The sequence below is a fragment of the Oncorhynchus nerka genome, linkage group LG7, assembly GCF_034236695.1.
Source record: "Oncorhynchus nerka isolate Pitt River linkage group LG7, Oner_Uvic_2.0, whole genome shotgun sequence".
Classification (NCBI taxonomy): Eukaryota; Metazoa; Chordata; class Actinopteri; order Salmoniformes; family Salmonidae; genus Oncorhynchus; species Oncorhynchus nerka.
This window is the reverse complement of record NC_088402.1, coordinates 32636253-32659115: the sequence shown is the minus strand read 5'-3', so window position 1 is coordinate 32659115 and position 22863 is coordinate 32636253. Positions and strand designations below refer to the sequence as shown.

The window sequence follows — 22863 nt, the reverse complement described above, 5'->3', positions numbered from 1 at the left end:
AGAGCATGGCCCTGTCCACCATGACAGCCCCTCAGTGACTTCACATCCTCAATACACCTACACACACACACTCAGACCATCCCACATCACACCACAGCAGAGTTCACAGCAGCAGTAACAACAATACTGAGGTACAGTTAAGTGCTACAAGCCACAGCAGAACAGCCAAAAAGGATCCAGCTGTAACTAACTGTAGTGTTGAACAGAACAGAGAGGACTAGGCCATGGGTATCCACAGTAAACAGGCTAGACTAAGAGCTCCAGTATTGATAGCAGATACAAGGAGGAAACAGCAGGTAGGTAGCCTAGCAGTTAAGAGCGTTGGGCCAGTAACTGAAAGGCCGCTGGTAGCACTCCCCGAGCTGACTAGTGAAAAATCGGACAATGTGCCCTTGAGCAAGGCACTTAACCCTAATTGCTCCTGTAAGTCGCTCTGGATAAGAGTGTCTGCTAAATGACAAAACATGTCAATACTGCAGAGATAGGGTGATGCCTTCTCCATGCTGTACCAAATACAGTGACATTTCCACATTCATATGAGAAACATGTCATTTTCTAAATGTCTTGCCATCAGAGCCCTATGACAAAGGTACTCCTCAACACAATACAGTGACAGATCTTTTGTTATAGTTAGAAAACATCTCATTCCATCAACTGTGTGCTATCTAAATGCCAGCTGATGTTACATCCTACCGCTCGCTCCAGGAGGTCTGGCTCAGTCAGATTACCCAGCAAACCAAATTTGATTCTATAAACGTTCCCAAAACGTTCAAATAACACAAAAACTGTCCATTCCCAGAACCCATTTTGTTATTATATTACCTAAAAACCTAATAAGAACCTTGGGGGGGGGGGTTCTACTAAGCTATATGGAATTGTTTTAAGAAGGTCATACCAAGGATCATTTAGCTATTGGATTTTAAATTTTAAGACCACTTGAAGTATCCCCCTAGAATTTATGTTTACATTTATTTAACCATTTATTTTTGGTTCAGTGTCCATATATACTTTAGAAATGATATACTACAATTTTTTTCAACTGGTACCGGGGACCTTCAGACAATTCTTGTGAGGCCTGAGAGCATCCTAGTGCAAAAAAACAACAACAGAGGGGACATATTAGTGTGTACCCCAAACTGTTCGGTCGCTACGGACAGAAGTTGGCAGATCGGCTGTACCGACTTCAGACGAGACCCAAGACGTTTGTGGGGGTCGTAGAGCAAAACGGAGAGTCTCATCTTTCCACAGAGGGGTCATGCTATTTTGTAGGCCATTCAGACGCTACAGACAATTTTGAGAGAAGACCAATTTTCGGAAGGTCTCATGGTCTGACAAACACCTCTCTATCTCTGTCACCTATCACTGCAGATGCAGATGTGCAACATAGACGGATGATTTGGATTGAGACGCATACCATGCAAAAAAAAACGGATATCTCTAGCTTAAACTGACAGATTTGAATGGGTTTGGACATTGACCTTCATGGGTTAAAACATTTTCTGGAGGATTTTCTTTTTGAAATCAAAAACATTAATGTTATGTTTTTGGGACGTTATTGTTATGTCATGCCTATAAAACAAATTGAATTGTTAGATAAAACCCTAAATACAATTTAATGGAAATGTTAGCTAATGTCTTGGGAATCTTCCCGGCTTGCTGGGTAGTCACTACTGTCAGAGCAGGGCTTCCTGTCTCTGTTACAGTCTTCTGTAGTGTTTTGCGGTGTTCCTGGGGTAGGACTGTTGACAGGTCTGAAGCGGTGGATCTACTACTCATTAATAGAATATCCGTGTATTTATTGTTAGGATATTGACACGGATGTTAAGGTTCATAAACCTTTTACACCATCCCTGTTTCTACGAGACAGTTGACTTCCTAAACTGCCCCTGTAGAAAAACAAAGGGACGAATCCGACAGCAGTCCAACAGCTGTGTACTGCTGTAATACAGATTACTGTGTGCTGTCAACATGCAGTCACTATGACTACAGGGCTGCGATACCGAGAGGCACATTTTTTACTTTTGAGTACCATGTTGAGAAAGTTAGCTATATGGTTTTGAGAATATGGGAGGAAACCTGTTTGTGCCACGCCTAAACCTCTTATGACTAAAGTACCAGTGAGGTCAGATGTTGGCCTACAGTATAACTGTAATCAAAAGCATGTAAATCCTATAACAAAGGTTAAACTCTTACCCTTTGGCCAAACTCTCCAGGTTCGCCAGGTAAACCAAGTTGACCAGGTGCACCCTAGGGGAAAAAAGCACTTGTAATTTTTCTACCTCAGCTTTGACTGGTAAAGCTATAGAGCCAGTGGGCCTTTTTTGTGTTTGTCTGTTATCTATACAGATAACATAATAGGGATAAAGATGAAGTAATAAATTGTGGTTCCTTACAGGGGGTCCTGGGGGGCCGTCAGGCCCTGGAGGGCCACGAGGTCCTGGAGGTCCCTGGAACACAGAACAGACAGAAAGACATAACAGATTCAGAGTCCATGAGAGACAGACATCACTTAATAACAATACACTGTATGTCACAGGAGCATTATACTGTCCATGTTACTGTAAACATTGCTGTGTAGTAACTCAACCTCTGTGCAATCTAGTGTACTTTCCTTCATGACCTTACATGACACACTGTTATTCTATGGCAACAGATGGAGACTTAGTAATGCAGTTGATGGTTTTAAAGATACAGACCCATGCACAAAATACTGAACAGAAAAATATGAAGATAAAATTACTATATCCATGTACTCACATCCACTCCTTTCAAGCCCTCGCTTTGAACCTGTGTGGTGGTTTAAATAACATTTTCAGTATGTGTTTTTACAATCACTCTACGTTGTATCAGGTTGGCATTGGCATCCATGCTAGTGGAGTATACAGTACATGACGTTAAAATACTTACCATATCCCCAGGCATTCCAGCAGGGCCCATCTCTCCCTGCAAGACAGTGAAACCAGACAGGAATTTAAAAAACGTTGTCTCTTTAAATCATTTGTGTGGTTTATGGGGTAATATTTCAGATGGCAAATATACATTAATGTCAATGACAAGAGCAATCGTAGTTTCTGGTATGTAGTGTTATGCGAAGTTGAACTTTTCATACAGTGTGTGTGTGTGTGTGTTCGCGCGTGTGTGTGTGTGCGTGTGTAATTATAGACAGACAAGATTAATGTATTATCATATCAGACAGATGAATGGGCCACCTTTGATGGTAAAGAGGGGGATGAAAAGAGGTTGGAAAACAGAGGCTCATCTGGAAAACACAGACTGTAGTTCAGTCTGACAGTAGTTCAGTCTGGCGAAAGATTTTGTAGATTTTTTAAAGGTTTACCTGCACTGATCATAATATTATGTGAATGTTTTACCGGCTAATGCACTGATTGCGAGTCTCTCTGGATGAGACATTCAGCCTATCAATCCTAAAATGATGCATAGCATATCAACTCTTGTTTCATGTGTTTTCTTGAGTGTTCTTTGAGGAAAGTTTTGTCCCGATTCACATATTGTATTGTTCATGATCATGTGTTGTATTACAGTGTTTGATAGAGAGAGGACCATACCTTTTCCCCTTTCACTCCAGCGGCTCCAGGTGCACCAGTCAGTCCTCCCAAACCCTAGACAGTAAATCAAAACAAAACATCATTCTGAAATGAGCAGTTATTACCAGTGAAAGAAATATTCAGGTCTTTCTCTTCTGTAAACATCGTTATGCACCTGGAAAACAGAAAATGACAACTCACATCTTTTCCAGGAACACCAGGTTTTCCAGGGAATCCGTCAATACCTTTGGCACCCTGTGAGGAAGAAGGGACAGTGTGTAATGTTGAATAGAAATGGTACAAGGTACATAAGAGATGAGATTCTAAAGTAACCTGCTATGACTAACAATAACCTTGCCACATCTTCCCAGCTGTACTGCATTCTATCTAAGACCTTGTTGTTTCATCACTTTTTCCAGCCGGTAGCTAGTGCTGAATCCATCACACACATGTCTCGCATGCTTTGTGACTGTTCTATCTGCCAACAACAAGGGTACCCCTGACCCCGAGAGGACTCTCCTAACCACCACTTCCTGATCTGAACCACCACTTCCTGTTCTGAACCACCACTTCCTGTTCTGAACCACCATTTCCTCTGTCACCTCCAGAGAAGTAAATGCTTCTCCAGACTGTTCTGTTCTCAAACCTACTAAATGGCTTTCTGTCGGGGTTCGGTGGAGGTTGGTGGAGAAGACCCATGTGGTATGTGCAGTACTGTACAGGGTTAATGATTCTTCACTTTATGTGTTGACAGCCTGGACAATGAAGGACTTGCAAAGATGTTCTGTTTCACATCCAATGGATGTGGTATACATGGGTTATGAGTGTGTTATAAGGTCTTTATGTAGGTGTTGCCGTTTTCTCCTCGGCTGTCAGTTCGTTTCACCCAACTCACCATGTAAATAATCTTCTACTCTGCTGTGAGCGTACACCTAAAGACCCTTCTCCTTGAACCCCAGTCTATCTCTATGACACTTACCAGCCTATCGTTTCACATCATCACCCAACGCAGAGGACAATCTGTATCTCAAAAGCCTAATAACAACCATAGTCCTCAACGACCCACTTGACATACTGTGTGAAGCCCAGTAGGCCAGGAATCATATAGGCTACACAATGTTGGGTGCTACTTCAGTATAATAATTTTAATCATAGACCACCATCACTCTGACTGATTGACTAGTGTGTTCTGTCTAGTCGATGGCCATCAGCAGCAGTGAAAGTCTATATTTCATGAAGTCCTTAAAGTTTAGAGGAAACCGAGGCACTGACACACAGTACTGGAGGTAGCTAGCCCCTAGCTAGTATTATTAGGATCCGCACCCTCGAGCCCAGGACAGGAAATGTGGAGAGTACATCAAGGATGCCAGTCCACATCTGTCTGTACCATTACTCCCCTCTGGGATTGAGGTCTATATTCCTTCTCATAAACAACGGACTTAACCCTTAAATAGGAAAAATCTGTCAATTCTTAAAAATTCTATTACCTTTATTTCAATTTGTTTACCCGCAGAGAATTTGTATAACCACACCTGCACAAGTGTGTCAGCTAAGTGTGTCAGTCTCTGCTATTTTTAGAGTTAACCAAGCCTGGTGGAGCTTTCTATTCTCAACTCTGTACATGCAGTTATATTTGATTTCTTTAACCAGTCATGCTCGTGATGACCTATGATACTTGACGATCATTTGAATCAAATATAGGACATGTAACAATACTTACCCTTAATCCTCCTGATCCTTTATCTCCTTTCAAACCTTTTTCACCCTAACATAGTACAACACAGACATACAGTAACATCCAAAGATACTTTTAGAAAACATAGGTTGGTCTGAAACTATTTACTTGGCTTATGTATCACATATATTCATTGTTGCTTCTACTCACACCGACACCTTTGGGTCCAGATGAACCAGGAAGTCCCGAGTCTCCTTCAATTCCCTGTAGGAACAAAACGACCAGACATTATATTGACGGATAACAGGTGCTGAGTAAAGACCAGTAACCTACAGATACGGTACTACTGATGCAATGTTATTTCCCAATCATTTCAAGTTGAGCAGTAGTATTACATATTAGGTCATATGAGGGGTAAGAGAATAAAAGGGGTAGATGGGAAAAAGCCCATTTTGCTGTGTCTAACTTGACAAGTTAACTTGGGAGGTACAGTATATGGATTCTGTAGAGGCAAATGAGCAACCAGAACAGCAACAACACCTGTTAGCATTGTGACCCTCTTGGGGGACCCTGACCCCTGACCTTTGTTCTGACTGTGCCAAGTGTTGGAGTGTCAGAGTGCAAGCCACCGATGGCCTACGCTAGGCTCCCTGAGGAGTAATGGTCACCACAATACGAAAGTATCCGTATTAACATGGAATTCACAGTTACAAGGACATGCTATGTTCAGGCTTATGACTCATTTCCATGGTGTATAGTCTAAAAAACATGAACTTACACAATTGAAACTACCATAGTTCTGTCAACAGGGAGACGTTCTCTTTAGCTGGGAGTCTGGGACTGAATGGTCACACAGCACATTGGCAAAACTGCTCTCTCCCCTTTCCCTTCTCTCTCTTTCCTCTCTCCTCTCTCTTCCCCACCACTTTCCTTCTTGCTCCCCCCCCCTATTACCCCTCCCTCCCTCTCCAGCTTCTCACACAAGAGAAGTCAGCAGAAGACAGCCAGCCAGGTCACAGGAAATCAATAGCAAGCAGAGAGGTAATTGTCCATCAAATGTCTAAACGCCCACCAAGACACAGAACACAAAGAACAAGGCTGTCTTTGATATCAGAGTGGAAAAAAACGAATATAAACTCTGCTGCCTACATTCTTTAAGCTTTCACTTAAAACTGCCGTAAATCCTCCAACACAGTGTCAACCACAAGAAAAGGGTTTGCACAGAGCATATTGCAGCATGTAGTTATGAAAGTGCATTGGCTATTGTATACTCTCCGAGGCCAACATGGAATCAACCAGGAGAAATAGAATGTTCACCCACCTTTGGTCCCAGGGGTCCAGGTAATCCCTGATCGCCTGCCAGCCCAGATTCACCCTGTCACAATAAAGCAGAACGATCCAGAAGTTAATCAGAAAGGTTTACATTATAATCACAGTAAGAGAATATTAGTGCAAGATGGTTGTCTCATACTCTTTCTCCTTTAGATCCATCTTTCCCAGCAAGACCTGCCGCTCCACTGGTTCCCTGGAAGTGGTTTTAAGGCACAATCATCTACAAAGTACATCATTCCTGTCTATTGTACATGTCCTAATGTAGAATCAACTTTCAGACAAGCAGTGGCAACAGATGCAGTAGGCCGAGCCTCACCATTTAATGAGTCACCTCTGTGACAGACATGTCCTGAGAGGTACAGAACAGTGGGAAAGCATCACTAAAAACAAGACTCTTAAGGATCAACTCACCTTCTCCCCTTTGGATCCTTCATCGCCGGATGTCCCCCGTCTCCCGAGATCACCCTGTAGAGAGAGGAGAGGAGGTTAGGGTGGCTGGACACCGCTGATGCCTAGGCGTAATGGCGTAACAGATGCTGACAGCGGCGACGTGTTGTGAGACAATATGGTGGGGTTCACTTCCTGAACAGGGATTAGTAGATTACTGTTAGAACATGTAGTACACACACACAAAAAAACAACATAAAAACTGCTTTTGGGACAAAACAGAATACACACACTGTGCATAACCAAGCAAGGACGAACAGTTAGTACACAACTTTTGAACAATGGTGTTGGGGGCCAAACTATAACAGCGGTCTGGTCCGTTTCTCGGTGTTCTAAACGCAGAGGTCAGTTCATACACACAGCCAAACTCAACCCTAACTCCTCAAGGAACAATGGCTTCGAACATTTTTGTAGCCTTTTAACATTGTAGTTTTGGTTTGTGCTCTGATGTCATTCTTTGTGCCAAGGAATCCCTCCAAAGCATTTAGAGCCTTAGAAGAGAAAAGTGGGAGTGTTTAATTACATAGTGCCACTAAGCCTTCGACCAGCAGAAAGACTTCGCTCTGGCTTCACTTCCTAAATCACTTTCTTTAGAAGTCAAAATGTTACCCTTTCATTACTCTCAGAGCTCGTATCACTTTGACGCAGGTCCCGTCTTCATCAAAAGAGAGCAGCATTGCAACAAAAATCTTCATACAACCAATTGCAGCCTATAATGAAAGGACATTGTACACAAAACCCTTTTGTAGGATCGTCTAGTCTAGACTGTTGAGGATGTATTTACTACAGTAGCAAGCAGAGCATGATGAATTCACTTTTACCACTTACAAGTCAATGTGCCAGCATGTCCATTCTGACCACACCTGTGGGTGTACTAATTAACGACAAGTTTTGCATTCTGTTTGTAAAGTTGACACAAACAGAATTGTAAAAACCCTATAGTAGAAACATGGATTTTCCAGAAATAGAATGAAATAGAAGTCATTCTATTTCTAAGGGTTTTGCAGACAGTGACAGATAAATAAATAGTATAGAAGCAGAAATTCCCTTCAAACAGTAAACTCCTCAGACATTAGGTGTGTGTTGCACTTCTCCAACTAGCTCTGGAAATTCCACCACCACAACATGTCCACAAATAAATAAATTGCCAGGATTCAGGCATGCATCTTTTTTTTAGCTAAGGGTGTCTGCTTGTGTTGTGAGTCAACATGGCTGGAGTGAGTCCATGACGTTGAGACTGTTGATGTGGAGTCCTAACACTGTGGATATCAAGGCGGGAGGTTACACTGCCTACATGTCGAGTGCATTTTGAAATGATAGCACACTCGCTACAGGTGCAGCTGTCAGCACTAGACCTGGGTTCAGAAAGTATGTAACGCTTTTTCAAATACTTTGGGTGCTTGATTGAGCCTCTCTGATTCAGAGGGGTTGGGTAAAATGCAGAAGACACATTTTGGTTGAATGCCTTCAGTTGTGCAACTGATTTAGGTACCCCTTTCACTTCCCTGGCTGGAGTGCCAGATTGGTGTGGCTTTGGAACTATCTACCAAGCAAGCTCATTCCAGCAAACAAAACTACTAAAAATTCCTAAATCTGGGTTCCTATTTGAACCCAGATTTAGTGTAGTAGGACTGGGCGACGCCAGTGTGTGTGTGTGTGTTTAACAGAACCAAATGGTGTGTTTCTAACGGAGCAGGTGGGCGTCTGCATGGGAAAGGGAAAGGGGGATACCTAGTCAGTTGTACAATTGAATGCATTCAACTGAAATGTTTCTGTGCTTGTCCTCTGTGCTACACTTCCTCTGTGGCCAACAGTCTTGTCATTCTCACTATGACATGTACGGCCATTTTCCTAATCCCCAAAAATGGTGTGGTATTCCCGAAGAAAAAAAGAATACTGGTTTTCTACAGTGCCACTGTACTTTAGGAGATGCAATTCTGTCTTTGTTAAATGCGTGTGATAGATCCAATGAGACAGACATCTTTGGTTGAAGAGGGTTAGGATATGATGATGCCCATGCACTGTTATTGTTATTATTATCATGACGAGAGGAGTTTCACTGTCAAAACCATGGCCTTACCTTCTCACCTCTGTCTCCCTTGACAGATATTACTTTGCCCTGCAAATAATCAATCGACATGGATCAATTATTATCGAGGCTGGAGAAAGACAGCAGACAAGATAAAGGGGGTGCATGCCACTTAAGATAACGGAACCTTGGAAGTCTAATATCTATGTAGAGTAACACATCATCTAGCAGGAACTTTAAACATGATTGATTTGTATCATATACCTCACACACTACAACAAAACACTCCAATATGAGGTCAACAAGCTATGTTCTAATATGACTGTTTAGTATGCTTACTATCAACTGTTTATCTTTCAAATGCCAGGCCCGTACAGATCTGCTATTTTAATTTGATATTCGGTTGTCGCTGAGAATTTTCAATGCAAATTGAATACTTAAATTAAATACTTATTTTCCACCATAATTTGCAAATAAATTCATTAAAAATCCTACAATGTGATTTTCTGGATTTTTCCCCCTCATTTTGTCTGTCATAGTTGAAGTGTACCTATGATGAAAATTACAGGCCTCTCTCATATTTTTAAGTGGGAGAACTTGCACAATTGGTGGCTGACTAAATACCTTTTTGCCCCACTGTATATATATATTTTGTGGGGGGTGGGGAGCAGGCTTCCCTTGGCATCCAGAAATACATGCCATTGTGCTAAAGTTTGTAATTTCCTCTGTCCTCTGTCAAACTTGATTTACCCTAACGAATCAACACCTACAAAAATGTCCATTAACTAAATCCCCATAATAATTCACATTTCCTGTTGCTGCAGGATCATTTCCCTACTGTGAGAAACAGGGTCAAATTAAGATAGCAGATAAGTAAATGGGACAGTATGTTTGACATTGTCACAGTAATGTTTTCATACAGTTTCTCCTTTGGCTCCCTTGAGGCCAGAAGGTCCAGCCGCTCCCAGAGCACCAGTATCACCCTGTAAGAGTAGGCATGTGACATTATGACAGAGAACAAGAACGAGCCCAGAGAAATAGATCTACAAAATAGGAATATTGTTGTATCACACATGAGATATAGCTTAGGAGGAGCGTTAGATGACCTTTTCACCCTTGGGCCCGGCAACGCCAGGTACACCGATCTCTCCCTGTGAGGAAGGAACATTTATTGATCCATTATTACATCAGGTAGTCACATTGAAAATAAGATCTCTTTTGCAAGTGAGTGAAACATTAAAGGGATACTTCTGAATTTCGTCAGTGAGGCCCTATGTCTACTTTCCTTGAGTCAGATGAATACAATTTGTATGTCTCTGTGTCCAGTACGAAAGAAGTTAGCGGTAGTTTTGCGAGCCATGCTAACTAGGGTTAGTGCAATGACTGCAAGTCTATGGGTATCTGCTAGCATGCTAGCAGATACCATAGACTCCCAGTCCTTATGCTAGTTAGCAATAGGCACTAGCGCTGGTTAACAACTTCCTTCAAACTGCACACATAGACATAAAATGGTATCCACGAGTTCATCTGACTCTGGGGAAGTAGATACAGGGCCACATTGCCAAAATCACTAACTATCCCTTTAAATAAACAGATCTTTGGAAACCGTAAAACACATGACCATTGATATAGAGGAGCTGTGACCTATAATTAAGTGATAAGGCAGGAGGGGGTGTGGTATATAGCCAATATACCATGGCTAAGGGCTGTTGTTAGGCATAAGGTGCCTTATTGCTATTGAAAAACTGGTTACCAATATAATTAGAACAGTAAAAATACATGTTTTGTCATGCCCGTGATATACGGTCTCATATACCACGGCTTTCAGCCAATCAGCATTCAGGTCTTTAACCCCCCATTTTATAATAGATCTTACCCTCTCTCCAGCGGGACATGAGCAGTTGACCGCCTGGGGTCCTCTCTGCTGCTCCTCCCTTGGAGGGGTGGGGGTGGGAATCTCTATGGGAGGGGCCTCCGTCACCACCTTCTTGGGGCACTGGAATTAAAAAACATTGTTACCGTTTGAAGGTGAGCCAGGTAACTGTACAGAACAGCAAAAAGGAGAAAAAGGAAAGATGTCTCTCAGGAAGCAGTGAGGTATGATAGACATTCTGTCCAGCAGAGTGGTCCAGGCCCACCACAGTGACAGATGATTGGTTGACTCACTGGAGTGACCTACCACTGTAAGGTGAGTATGAGAAACATGGCAGACATGCTCCTGGAGTGGACTACCACAGAGACAGGTGCCCTGTCTGTCTGTCTGTCTGTCTGTCTGTCTGTCTGTCTGTCTGTCTGTCTGTCTGTCTGTCTGTCTGTCTGTCTGTCTGTCTGTCTGTCTGTCTGTCTGTCTGTCTGTCTGTCTGACTGACTCACCGGCCCGGTGGGCAGATCACAGCAGGTCTCCAGCTCAGCGTGTTTGGAGTCACAGTAGATGATCATTCTCTGAAGGTCAAACTGCAGGGACAGAAAGTCACAAAGTTATCTAAACGTACGCTACAGTACAGTAAATGAACAAAGAATCACAAGATGCACACTACAGATGTAGGATCTTAATTTGAGCCAGTTTTCTACAGTAGGAAAATAGTCCTGCAACAATTATTATTTGGATTATAATTGTTTTGCCATTTTTGTAGGGGTTGATACATTTTTCGTTAGGGCAAATCAAATCAAGTCCGACATTTCAAAGTGGAAATGACAAACTTTAGGACCCTTTTTAAACCTTGAATACACTACAAGTGTACATTTCCTGCTGTGCAAGAATTCTCATCAACAAGAGTGATGAAATTAAAATCCCACATCTGTAGTCTAGAAATACAATATAAAGAGTATTTCCTTAATCCACCATGTTGTTCCACCACACACAGTAGCATACTTCCATTCCCCTGATCTTCCCACTGCTCTTAAGCTCAACCCTTATAAAAACACCCAGCCCTCACATCAATGGGCACGCTGTCGTACAGCCTCTTCCCGATCACAGTCTTCCCGTGGATATCGATGTCCTCCCTGTCCCCGATGGGCAGGGTCTGGATGAGTTTACAGTCCAGGTAGAGAGACACAGCCTTTGCCTCGACGCTCAGGGCGATCTTGTGCCAGTTCCTGTCGAACAGGTTGTCCACCTCCTCGTTCTTGAACACAGCTCTCACTGCGTCTTTGGTCAACCCCACTGCATTGTATTCCACTGCCTTGTTCTCACCGTCCAGACGGATAGACACCTGGGTAGGAGCGACGGAGGAAGGATCAAGTGAATAAAGTTGAATGTGTTAATAATGAAAGGTTTTTCAAATGCATGTGATAGGCAAATACAGGGCTTCAACTTGTCCCCCCCACATTCTGAAATGTCCCCACATTCTGAAATCCCCCCCCCCCACCCCTGACTGCATAAAAAATAATTATAATAATATGTCCCCCCAATTCGAAAACCAAAGTTGCACCCCTGGGCAAATATAACATGTTCTCTGATATTCAATGATAGGAAAATAATAATCATGCCTCTCTGTCTGCATGCCAGCCCAGCAACTGGCAATCAAATAGACTCAGCATGGAATATGCTGATGCACACACACACACAGCACTATGATAACCCACCTGTGGAATTCCATACTTGTCAAAGATCTGCCAGAGGTACCAGTCCTCTCGTCTCGAGGTCTTCCTGAACTTGAAAGTCGTCACAAAGGCATATTCATCTGGCAGACCTTGAGGGAACACATCTCTGGAAAACATCAACAGCACAGAGGGTTGCCAATCAATCACCTCATCCACACTACATTAATGCATTATCACTAGATTGTACAGTAGGTCACTGAAGTATATCTACTGTTGTAGGCCTACATGTCATTCTTATAACATCTGTTTGGTGTATATATGTAGGCCTACATGTCATTCTCACTACATCTGTTTGGTGTATATGTGTAGACCTACATGTCATTCTTACTACAGTATACCTGTTTGGTGTATATATGTAGACCTACATGGCATTCTTACTACAGTATATCTGTTTGGTGCATATACAGTTGAAGTGCACGATGTCGCAGGATTCGTGCCATTTCCGTCAACTTTCACAATGAATGGTTAAAAAGTAGGCCGAGGCTTGCCTGTCACCTCAATATTCAGCAACTGTTGGTGGTACAATGGGCAACCAATTTCACCAATCAACCATTTATTGTGAAAAGCAACAAATGACGGCGAATGCCCACCTCGGGTCCTAGGAGGAGACAAAATGGGCATTTGCATCCTAAATCCCTCACAAGGAAATTTTGAAAAACGTGTTGCTTTGATAGCTACTCGAAGACATATAGCATAACAAATCCAACTGTTTAATCTGCAGTGTGTGCAGCATTGATCCTTTCTATTAGGATAAAGCGAATTGGGAACACTGCCACTACCTCACTCTCCAACCATGGTGTGCATGAATTGAGTAGTGATGGGCATTCCGAGTTCTTTTCGGTGAGCGGCATCATCTTGCTCTGTTCACATAAAATAATAGCATCATTTGGCTCCCACATGGCTCAAAATGCTTAATGCAAATATGCAAATCAGTATGCAAATCAAGTAGTCAAATGAACGGCTCTTTCACCGATGCGATTCGGTTCCTAACATTCACCATAAAGAGCCATTCAAAAAGAGTTAGTGCTAGCCTAACCATAATCTAACACTAGCCCTTACCCTAACCATAATCTAACACTAGCCCTTACCCTAACCATAATCTAACACTAGCCCTTACCCTAACCATAATCTAACACTAGCCCTTACCCTAACCATAATCTAACACTAGCCCTTACCCTAACCATAATGTAACACTAGCTCTTACCCTAACCACAATGTAACACTAGCCCTTACCCTAACCATAATCTAACACTAGCCCTTACCCTAACCATAATCTAACACTAGCCCTTACCCTAACCATAATCTAACACTAGCCCTTACCCTAACCATAATCTAACACTAGCCCTTACCCTAACCATAATCTAACACTAGCCCTTACCCTAACCATAATCTAACACTAGCCCTTACCTTAACCATTTTTTAATGTCAACTTCAAAGGGGTAGGGATGGGAGCAAGGACTGTTCAAAAACACCCATCACTAAAACTGAGGAGTGAACTGAAGTGAAGATGAAATTGGGCAACTCTTGTAAAGCAGTGGAAGTTGATGAAAACTATTATTACAGGTGTGATGATACTGATGGTGTGTCGAGACTGATGATTTGTTGACAACTGTAGCTAAGCGTACCCAGCTACGGACAGAAGTGACTTCACGTAGCAGGTTAGTAGAATTAACGCAGCAGGTTAAGGTTAGGAAAAGGGTTAGGGTTAAGCTTAGCTAAAATGCTATAGGGGTCAACAACAGTTATTCGGATAGCCAGTCTAGCTATAATCTCATGTGGATGCTAGCAAGCTAGGTAGTGCTAGGTATGAACAGCCAATCTAGTAGGGTCTGGAAGCTATTGTGAGCTTAGATTGGTCAGTAGCGTTGCAATATTGCATAAAGTTCAGCTTTCCCCAACGGTCCCCCACCCACTTCACTTCCCTCCATTGAAAATGAATGGGGCTGAATGTTGTTTTATCACCCCCAATGAGTTATGTTGAAATGCAATGTTATACCCGAAGCGGTGTGCTGGTGGCCACAGCCATAAAAACCATCAGTATCATAACCCCTGAACCCATTGGAGGCCATTTTAAAATGTAGCCTGTAAAAGCGTTTACACAAGCAGCCCAATTCTGAATTTTGTCCAATCATCGTCAAAGAGCTGATCTGATTGGTAAAAAGACCAATTAGTAGGGGAAAAAGTAAGGAATTTGGCTCCCTGTGTAAACCTAAAGGTAGAAACGTGTTGGTGTTATCAATAAAGACGCTTTTTTTCTAGACTTCCACTGCCCTCAAACAGTTGAAATGTGTCTTCACTTTGTATTAGGATAGGAAGATTGTGATGGAAAACCTGTCAGCAACTCAACTCAACTCAATCAATGTATGCCGCAGCCTGGGAATTAAATGTAGCCCTACTTGTCACAGCAAATAAAGAATTGTTCACTCACTCTGTCTGTTGTACAATAGGCATGGTCCCTAGTCGAACATAGGAGCTTTGACCCTCATCAAACCTTGATCCCAGTATGTTTTCCACTTTGAAGTATTCCATCAGGTCGAACCCTGCAACAGACGGGACAGAAAATAACATGATTAGCCTGGAGTTGTAGCTGAGTAAATCAAATCCCAACCCTCCCCTAACCCGGACGACGCTGGGCCAATTGTGGGCCGCCTCATTTGTCTCCAGGTCGCGGCTGGCTGCGACACAGCCCGGGATCAAAGCCAGATCTGTAGGAACACCTCTAGCACTGAAATGCAGTGCCTTAGACCGTTGTGCCACTCGGGAGGCCCCTGAGAAAAGAAAAGTTACAGACAGAAGGAAATCCTCTCTGTAGTTTGTGGTTACCCACTAATTGATTGCTAGAGTAGCCATTTGACTTCCCAGACTGGTTTAGACGTAGGGCCTCCTACCATTAAGCAATCCTGTTGAACAAATGGCGAGATTGACTGGTGCTATCACCAATCAGAGTGAGAGGAACCCTTTTAGTCACTCAGTATGCCTAACCCATTTACATCTGAATGTTGAGAGATAGACATTGGTTGTCTGGTCTGACCCAACTTGGTGAATAAATATTGAGAAGAGTCAGCAGAGAACCATAGAACCATTGATTGGCGACCATGATATCCCCACTGTGTATAATTATAAAGCGACCATCACGGCAGCCTAGCCCAGCGCTCAGATGTTACCATCTGTCCGGATCAAAAGAATGCATTGTGTCTTTCTCTTCCCCAGTCACTGCACTCATTTGGCGTTCCCCACAGAGCCAGGTCGACCCATTGGCCTTCTCTGGCTGTTCAGAATAACTTTTTGGAGGATGATGATTATACAGCATCCTCTGCCAATCTAAATTACAGGTCTGTGCTACAGCCCGGCTTGTCCTTAAAGCCACGGGACTCAACGAGTGCACAGAGCACGGAGAATATTTGCACAGTGCAGCACGATGACAGAAGAGAAAACAGAGCTATTAAAAACCTCACAGCTAGATTATGGGTAGTTGGGTACCTCCTTGACCAGGACCCACCCAGATTACATCTGATCTCAAAGTGTTTCCCCTACCATAATTGTCTAGGCGGGGTGGGGCGGGGCAGCTAACCCCACAGACCAGTAGACCTGTCTGTCTGACTGTCTGAGTAATTCACACTTTCTTGCTATGCGATGAAGTAGATAGATGCAGCAGGTCAGAGGAATGTTTATGGTCTCAGACAGTTGATGGGTTATGGGGTCCCTTCGACAGTTATCCAACAGCATGCGATGACAGGGCTCTTGGGGCACCTGTATGTTTTAAGGTCACTTGTTTGTTTGCTGCTAATGGTGTATCTGCCGCCTGTGTGCTTTGCCACCTGCCTGTACTCTTCAGTAGCACTCTCACATTACCGCCTTCATAATGGAACTTAACTGCCCCCTGAACAATGTGAAGTATCACATATTGACATTCGCAAGGCATATTTCTTCTGAATCATGTCCATATGGGAAATGTTATTCAAATCTAGCTGAGAAAACGTGTGCTGTAGCCTGATTAAAACTCTCTCAAGAGTGACTCTCTCGAGCACTCATAGCAAACTGCAGTCTAGACTATAACTTATGAATGATATCTGCATTCATAGGATGAAACAGCAAGTTATTCAAGCTGGTCCTAAGTCAAACAAACAGTGCAAATGCAATTTGACCCACTTTTATTGTGAATTATGCCAGACTGTATTTACAGGACAACAGGACCATGGGCTGCAGTACTGAGATCAGATGGATAGCAGGCAGCATTAGTAAACTCCCTGCCCCTGGTTCTTGGGCCCTGCTAGCATTGCCATAGTGACTTGATTGTTGTTTAAAAGGGTGTGTCCTCTACAAACCACATTAATATGGTGGGTGGCTAACCCTGGAAACCCTTACACACAAACACACTCACACACACACACACACAGCTGTTCCATTGGCGCACCAATGACATAATTGCAAATAGGAGTGTATTTTAGACCTCTGCCATTTAAACAAGTGGAGTTTAATGTCCTCTGGCAGTATATCTATTTAACAGACAAACCTAGTGGGCCTGATATCTAGCGAGGCCAGAATAAGGGTGTGGCTCCACTTAGTTTAAGCCCCCGCAGAAATGCCACAAATACAGTGGTGTGTGTGTGTGTGTGTGTGTGTGTGTGTGTGTGTGTGTGTGTGTGTGTGTGTGTGTGTGTGTGTGTGTGTGTGTGTGTGTGTGTGTGTGTGTGTGTGTGTGTGTGTGGATTAACCCATATCTGCCAATCAATCAAACCCACACTGAGATCTGCCTGAACAATTCAGCTAAATGTAATATACTGTATATGAAATAAAACATACTTGCCATTTAAGAGACTTTATAACAACACATTTATTGTAGTTGTGAATGTGAAGCATCTTCAAACAACTTTGGCTGCATAGTTCTAGTGATTTATCCAGATTTCTTCCTCTTTATATTGCAGTTTATAGTAAAGGCCCAGCCACATAATTAGAAGTGGTGTATATACTAGAGGATGTGATGTATCCAGTCTAGTCAGTGGGAACCCCCGGAGGAACTGTCGTTTCAAACACCAGAGACAAACGCAGCTCTGCCAGAAGGCCTCAGCTTCTCAGACAGGTTTACGACCCACGTTGTTAAACCTCTGTTCTTCCCCAGATAGGGTTTTCCTGAACTTGGCTGAAAAGCTGTTTCAGAGTGTAGCTCCACATGACTGAGTTAGGACTCGGTCCCCGAATGCCCTAGACTACTCCCCCAGGGGTCTTATCCACTAAGGGCTTGTAGGTGTGCAGGCTTTTGTTCCAGCCATGCAGTAACACCTCATTTAGCTAATCAGTCTTATTTGAAAACAATTATTTTGGCTAGATGAAATTGGCCTCCTCTGCCTTTTGCACTAGATGGTGGTATCAAAACCTTGACTTTTGAGTGAAAGATTTAGGTTGTGGCAGTTGACCCTAAATCACTCAGGAGAAGTAAAGGAAAAATAATTCAGCAGTAAAACTCTGAAGTATGTTATTGCAATGATTCACACTGCTTTGACACGCTAGGTTACGAAGCAAAATACCATTTTGATCAGCCTGTAAATCTAACATTTCTCACTGCTTGATGTTCTCTAAGATCAGATATCTCAGTGCCATTACTCCAATACTTGTATTTTGATCTGCTTTCATGATATTGTACGCGTTTCACACTAGACTTGACCGTTTCCTCTCCCCAGGTAAAGAGGCTGTAGCAGGAGTCAGACATCCCTCCTGGTCCGGGTCTGTTTTTCCGCTTAGCATGATGAATGTGAGTGGGAGGCATGCAGTAGACAGGAACTCTGATCCCTTAAGACTGTAAGACAACATCCTACCTATCTGGTTAAGCAATACTGCTCCACATTTCTCAGAAACTATTTTTTATATAAATACCCACTGAAAATAGAGACCACAAGAACAACTTGAACCTGCTAAGGTGCTTTGATATAATCAGTAAATACAGAACTAGACCATAATAATCCATTTGAAGTTGTCATAGTTGTCATTCAGTAAAACGTCCCACCTTCTCTTGTAGTTCGATGGAAAGTTCCACACAAGGGAAGTAGGCTGCTTCATGGACAAGCTTTGATACTTTTTGTAACATTATAACAACAGGAAACTAGTCCCAGCAAACGGATAAATGAATAGGTATGTTTTGGCTAGGTTCAAATACTTTTCCCTTCGTGTTCTCGAAGGAAGGTCTGAAGTGATAGAGGAGAGGGTAGAGAAAGTCATTTAGCAATTCATTTACCATCTGGTCTTAGTACAAATGTTCATGAAAAACAGGTATTTGTGTAGTGGGCCTATTTTCAGACGTTGTTATTCACCATGATTGCATAGATCCAATGATACTTGCAGTCAGATGAAAGATACATGGCACTTTAGCTTTTAACCATTCTTTTAGATGAAAAGTTTATCAGTGAAAAGGGGAGAAAAAAACATCTGTTTTTACCTGGAACTTCCTCCAATCCATAACTGGTACTGTTGGGTTTGAAGCGGTCTGGTTGGACCTTCATATTGGGGCACAGCACGTCTGAGGAGAGAGCAGAAGAGCAGAATTAGATTGGAGTAACAGAGAATCTTATTTTGATCAGTTTATGCCTTCCATATACAGTAATTCAAGTAAACTCTTGGATTTACGTAGTCAATAAATCAATGTTCACAGTGTGGAGAAAAAAAATCTTATACAGAATGCAATCTTTGACCTGTCCTAGAAACCTAGATACATTGTTTTCATTCAATAGAATCATTAGTTTTAACTAGATGATCGGAGTTATGAAGGGCGTGTCCCATTGAAACGGGATTCTTCATTGAAACTATCGGTAGATACTCCAGTAGGAGTACAGTGCCTTGCAAAAGTATTCATCTCCCTTGGCTTTTTTCCTATTTTGTTGCATTACAACCTGTAATTTAAACTGATTTTTATTTGGATTTCATGTAATGGACATACACAAAATAGTCCAAATTGGTGAAGTGAAATTTTAAAAAGTATTTGTTTAAAAAAAATGGTACATGTCTAGCTACTCACCCCCTCAGCTATGATGGCCCTAAATAAGATCTGGTGCAACCAATTACCATAATTAGTTAAATAAAGTCCACCTGTGTGCAATCTAAGTGTCCCATGACCTTTCATATGATCTCAGTATAAAAACACCTGTTCTGAAAGGCCCCAGAGTCTGCAACACCACTAAGCAAGGGGTAGCACCAAGCAAGCTACACCATGAAGACCAAGGACCTCTCCAAACAGGTCAGGGACAAAGTTGTGGAGAAGTACAGATCAGGGTTGGGTTATAAAAAATGTCAGAAACTTTAAACATCCCATGGAGCACCATTAAATCCATTATTAAAAAATGGAAAGAATATGGCACCACAACAAACCTCCCAAAAGATGTCCACCCACCAAAACTCACAGACCAGGCAAGGAGGGCATTAATCAGAGAGGCAACAAAGAGACCAAAGATAACCCTGAAGGAGCTGCAAAACTCCACAGCGGAGATTGGAGTATCTGTCCATAGGACCATTTTAAGCCGTACACTCTACAGAGCTGGGCTTTACAGAAAAGTGGCCAGAAAAAAAGCCATTGCTTGAAGAAAAAAATAAGCATAAAGGTATGTGGGAGACTCCCCAAACATATGGAAGAGGGTACTCAGATCAGATGAGACTAAAATGTAGCTTTTTGGCCATCAAGGAAAACGCTATGTCTGGCGCAAACCCAACACCTCTCATCACCCTGAGAATACCATCCCCATAGTGAAGCATGATGGTGGCTGCATCATGCTGTGGGGATGCTTTTCATTGGCCAGGACTGGGAAACTGTTTCAGTCTTCCAGAGATTTGAGACTGGGACGGAGGTTCACCTTCCAGCAGGACAATGACCCTAAGCATACTGCTAAAGCAACACTTGAGTGGTTTAAGCGGAAACCTTTAAATGTCTTGGAATGGCCTAGTCAATGCCCAGACCTCAATCCAATTGAGAATCTGTGGTATGACTTAAATATTGCTGTACACCAGCAGAACCCATCCACCTTGAAAGAGCTGGAGCAGTTTTGCCTTGAAAAATGGGCAACAATCCCAGTGGCCAGATGTGCCAAGCTTGTAAAGACATACCCCAAGAGACTTGCAGCTGTAATTGCTGCAAAGGTGACTCTACAAAGTATTCACTTTGGGAGGAGAGGGGGGGGGGTGAATAGTTATGCACGTTCAAGTTTTCAGTTTTTTTGTCTTACTTCTGGTTTGTATGTTGTGTAAATCAAATGTTTAAAAAAAAATCAAAATCAATTTTAATTCCAGGTTGTAAGGCAACAAAATAGGAAAAATGCCAAGGGCGTGAATCGCAAGCCACTGGAGTGATGCATGCACCATTCCCAGCGGTGACAGTTTTAGACTCACACACACATACATACCTCACAGGCCTGGGATGGCCGAGTGATGCCAGTGGTGACAGATAGGAAAGGCAACAGCCCCACTCAGGGTTAGCTTACATTGGCAGAGAAGTATTTTTTATTTGTAAGAGGGAAGATGCCATCCTGACTTGTCTATGTGTTGTTGCTGGGGTAACAGGTATCAATGCTGCTGACACAATGGGATGGGTCCTTTGTATGATGTTCAAACTGGGATGGAAGCTAGTGGCTCAGTTGGAGACAGAGGAGGCTGGTGGGAGGAGCTATAGGAGGATGGGCTCATTGTAATGTCTTGAACGGAATACATGTAACCATATCAAACATATGAACCCATATGTTTGACTCCATTCCATTTATTCCATTCCAGTCATTACAATGAGCCCAGCCTCCTATAGCTCTTCCCACCAGCCTCCTCTGTCTCCAACTGAGCCACTAGCTTCCATCCCAGTTTGAACATCATGCCCATCTCACTCTACTTTCGTGGAATGCTGCACAGTTTGTTGTAGGATGTTCATGTGCAGAAACAGGCATATTAGAAACTCCAATTCTCATTCCATTGATCTCTATTAATAAAATCTCTGAAATAGTTGTCAGCTATGACGACTGAGAGGAGAGCAGACACACTGACACTAAAAGGTGCTGAAGGTGAAATTATTGAAATTCTTAAGACCAGAGGAATTCAGTTTTAACTCACATTATTGCATTTGAACTGTGATGCTATGATAAATTGGCATGAGAGAAATTAAGACTTAACCAAATGTATTGTTAATCTCAAGTGTGTGTGTGCATGTGTGTGCATGTGTGCATGCGTGTGAACTTGTGCGTGTGTAAAGCTGGCAGAAACCCAAACCACAGAGCAGATTGTGTCTCTGATGATCATGCACTATCAGACCCTGTAATTTTCTTTAATTGCAGCTATAAAAAGGACATTGTTGAGTTAAGGAGGCATTAACTTTACTCTGGACGGAATGGCTCCGTCTCTTGACATGCCTTGTTCTTTCTAACTGCAGAGTCAAGTGCATAATGTCCTGCAAAAATTCAGGTAGACAGTTTATCCCTGGTAGACTGTTACAGTGTGTCACAGTGTTTGTGCCTGGCTGCCATGATAATATTTTTACTGTGGTAGAAAAGGAAATTTGCAACCAATCATTTCTACATTGTAAAATGTAATGTAAATGTACATTTGATTTGGTGTCTCATCTCTGTGATGTGTTTTATGTTGTTCGATTGTTTGTTTTTGTATCCTTACTTGTTTGTTTTTTTACATTTTACTTTTTAAACTTTTATTTTAAAGGAAAATTCCACCCCAAAACTATCTTTTGGTATTCGTTTCATTAGTCCATTGCTGATATATTTTTTTTATTTTTTTTATTTCACCTTTATTTAACCAGGTAGGCTAGTTGAGAACAAGTTCTCATTTGCAACTGCGACCTGGCCAAGTTAAAGCATAGCAGTGTGAACAGACAACACAGAGTTACACATGGAGTAAACAATTAACAAGTCAATAACACAGTAGGAAAAAAAAAATGAGCAGTCTATATACAATGTGTGCAGAAGGCATGAGGAGGTAGGCGAATAATACAATTTTGCAGATTAACACTGGAGTGATAAATGATCAGATGGTCATGTACAGGTAGAGATATTGGTGTGCAAAAGAGCAGAAAAGTAAATAAATAAAAAAAGAAAACAGTATAAAAACAGTATGGGAATGAGGTAGGTGAAAATGGGTGGGCTATTTACCAATAGACTATGTACAGCTGCAACGATCGGTTAGCTGCTCGGATAGCTGATGTTTGAAGTTGGTGAGGGAGATAAAAGTCTCCAACTTCAGCGATTTTTGTAGTTCGTTCCAGT

At 42.3% G+C, this 22863-nt stretch overlaps 1 protein-coding gene across 3 annotated transcripts in view; it reads right to left on the bottom strand.

Annotated features, from left to right (window-relative positions):
• Positions 1–22863, bottom strand: part of LOC115131477 (collagen alpha-1(XXII) chain-like) — a 70353-nt gene that overhangs the window by 36526 nt on the left and 10964 nt on the right. The window contains exons 4-23 of one of the 3 annotated variants that reach the window (XM_065020439.1): positions 19062–19142; positions 15060–15171; positions 12614–12737; positions 11965–12240; positions 11402–11482; positions 10905–11024; positions 10135–10179; positions 9949–10011; positions 9080–9118; positions 6964–7017; positions 6692–6745; positions 6542–6595; positions 5431–5484; positions 5266–5310; positions 3747–3800; positions 3567–3620; positions 2908–2943; positions 2758–2787; positions 2394–2447; positions 2194–2247 (exon numbers count right to left, since the gene is read on the bottom strand). In XM_065020439.1, coding sequence (XP_064876511.1) covers positions 2194–2247; positions 2394–2447; positions 2758–2787; positions 2908–2943; positions 3567–3620; positions 3747–3800; positions 5266–5310; positions 5431–5484; positions 6542–6595; positions 6692–6745; positions 6964–7017; positions 9080–9118; positions 9949–10011; positions 10135–10179; positions 10905–11024; positions 11402–11482; positions 11965–12240; positions 12614–12737; positions 15060–15171; positions 19062–19142 — 1484 coding nt within the window. The remainder of the gene's footprint in view (positions 1–2193; positions 2248–2393; positions 2448–2757; positions 2788–2907; positions 2944–3566; positions 3621–3746; positions 3801–5265; positions 5311–5430; positions 5485–6541; positions 6596–6691; positions 6746–6963; positions 7018–9079; positions 9119–9948; positions 10012–10134; positions 10180–10904; positions 11025–11401; positions 11483–11964; positions 12241–12613; positions 12738–15059; positions 15172–19061; positions 19143–22863) is intronic. The other 2 variants (XM_065020440.1, XM_065020441.1) reach the window with 2 other exon arrangements.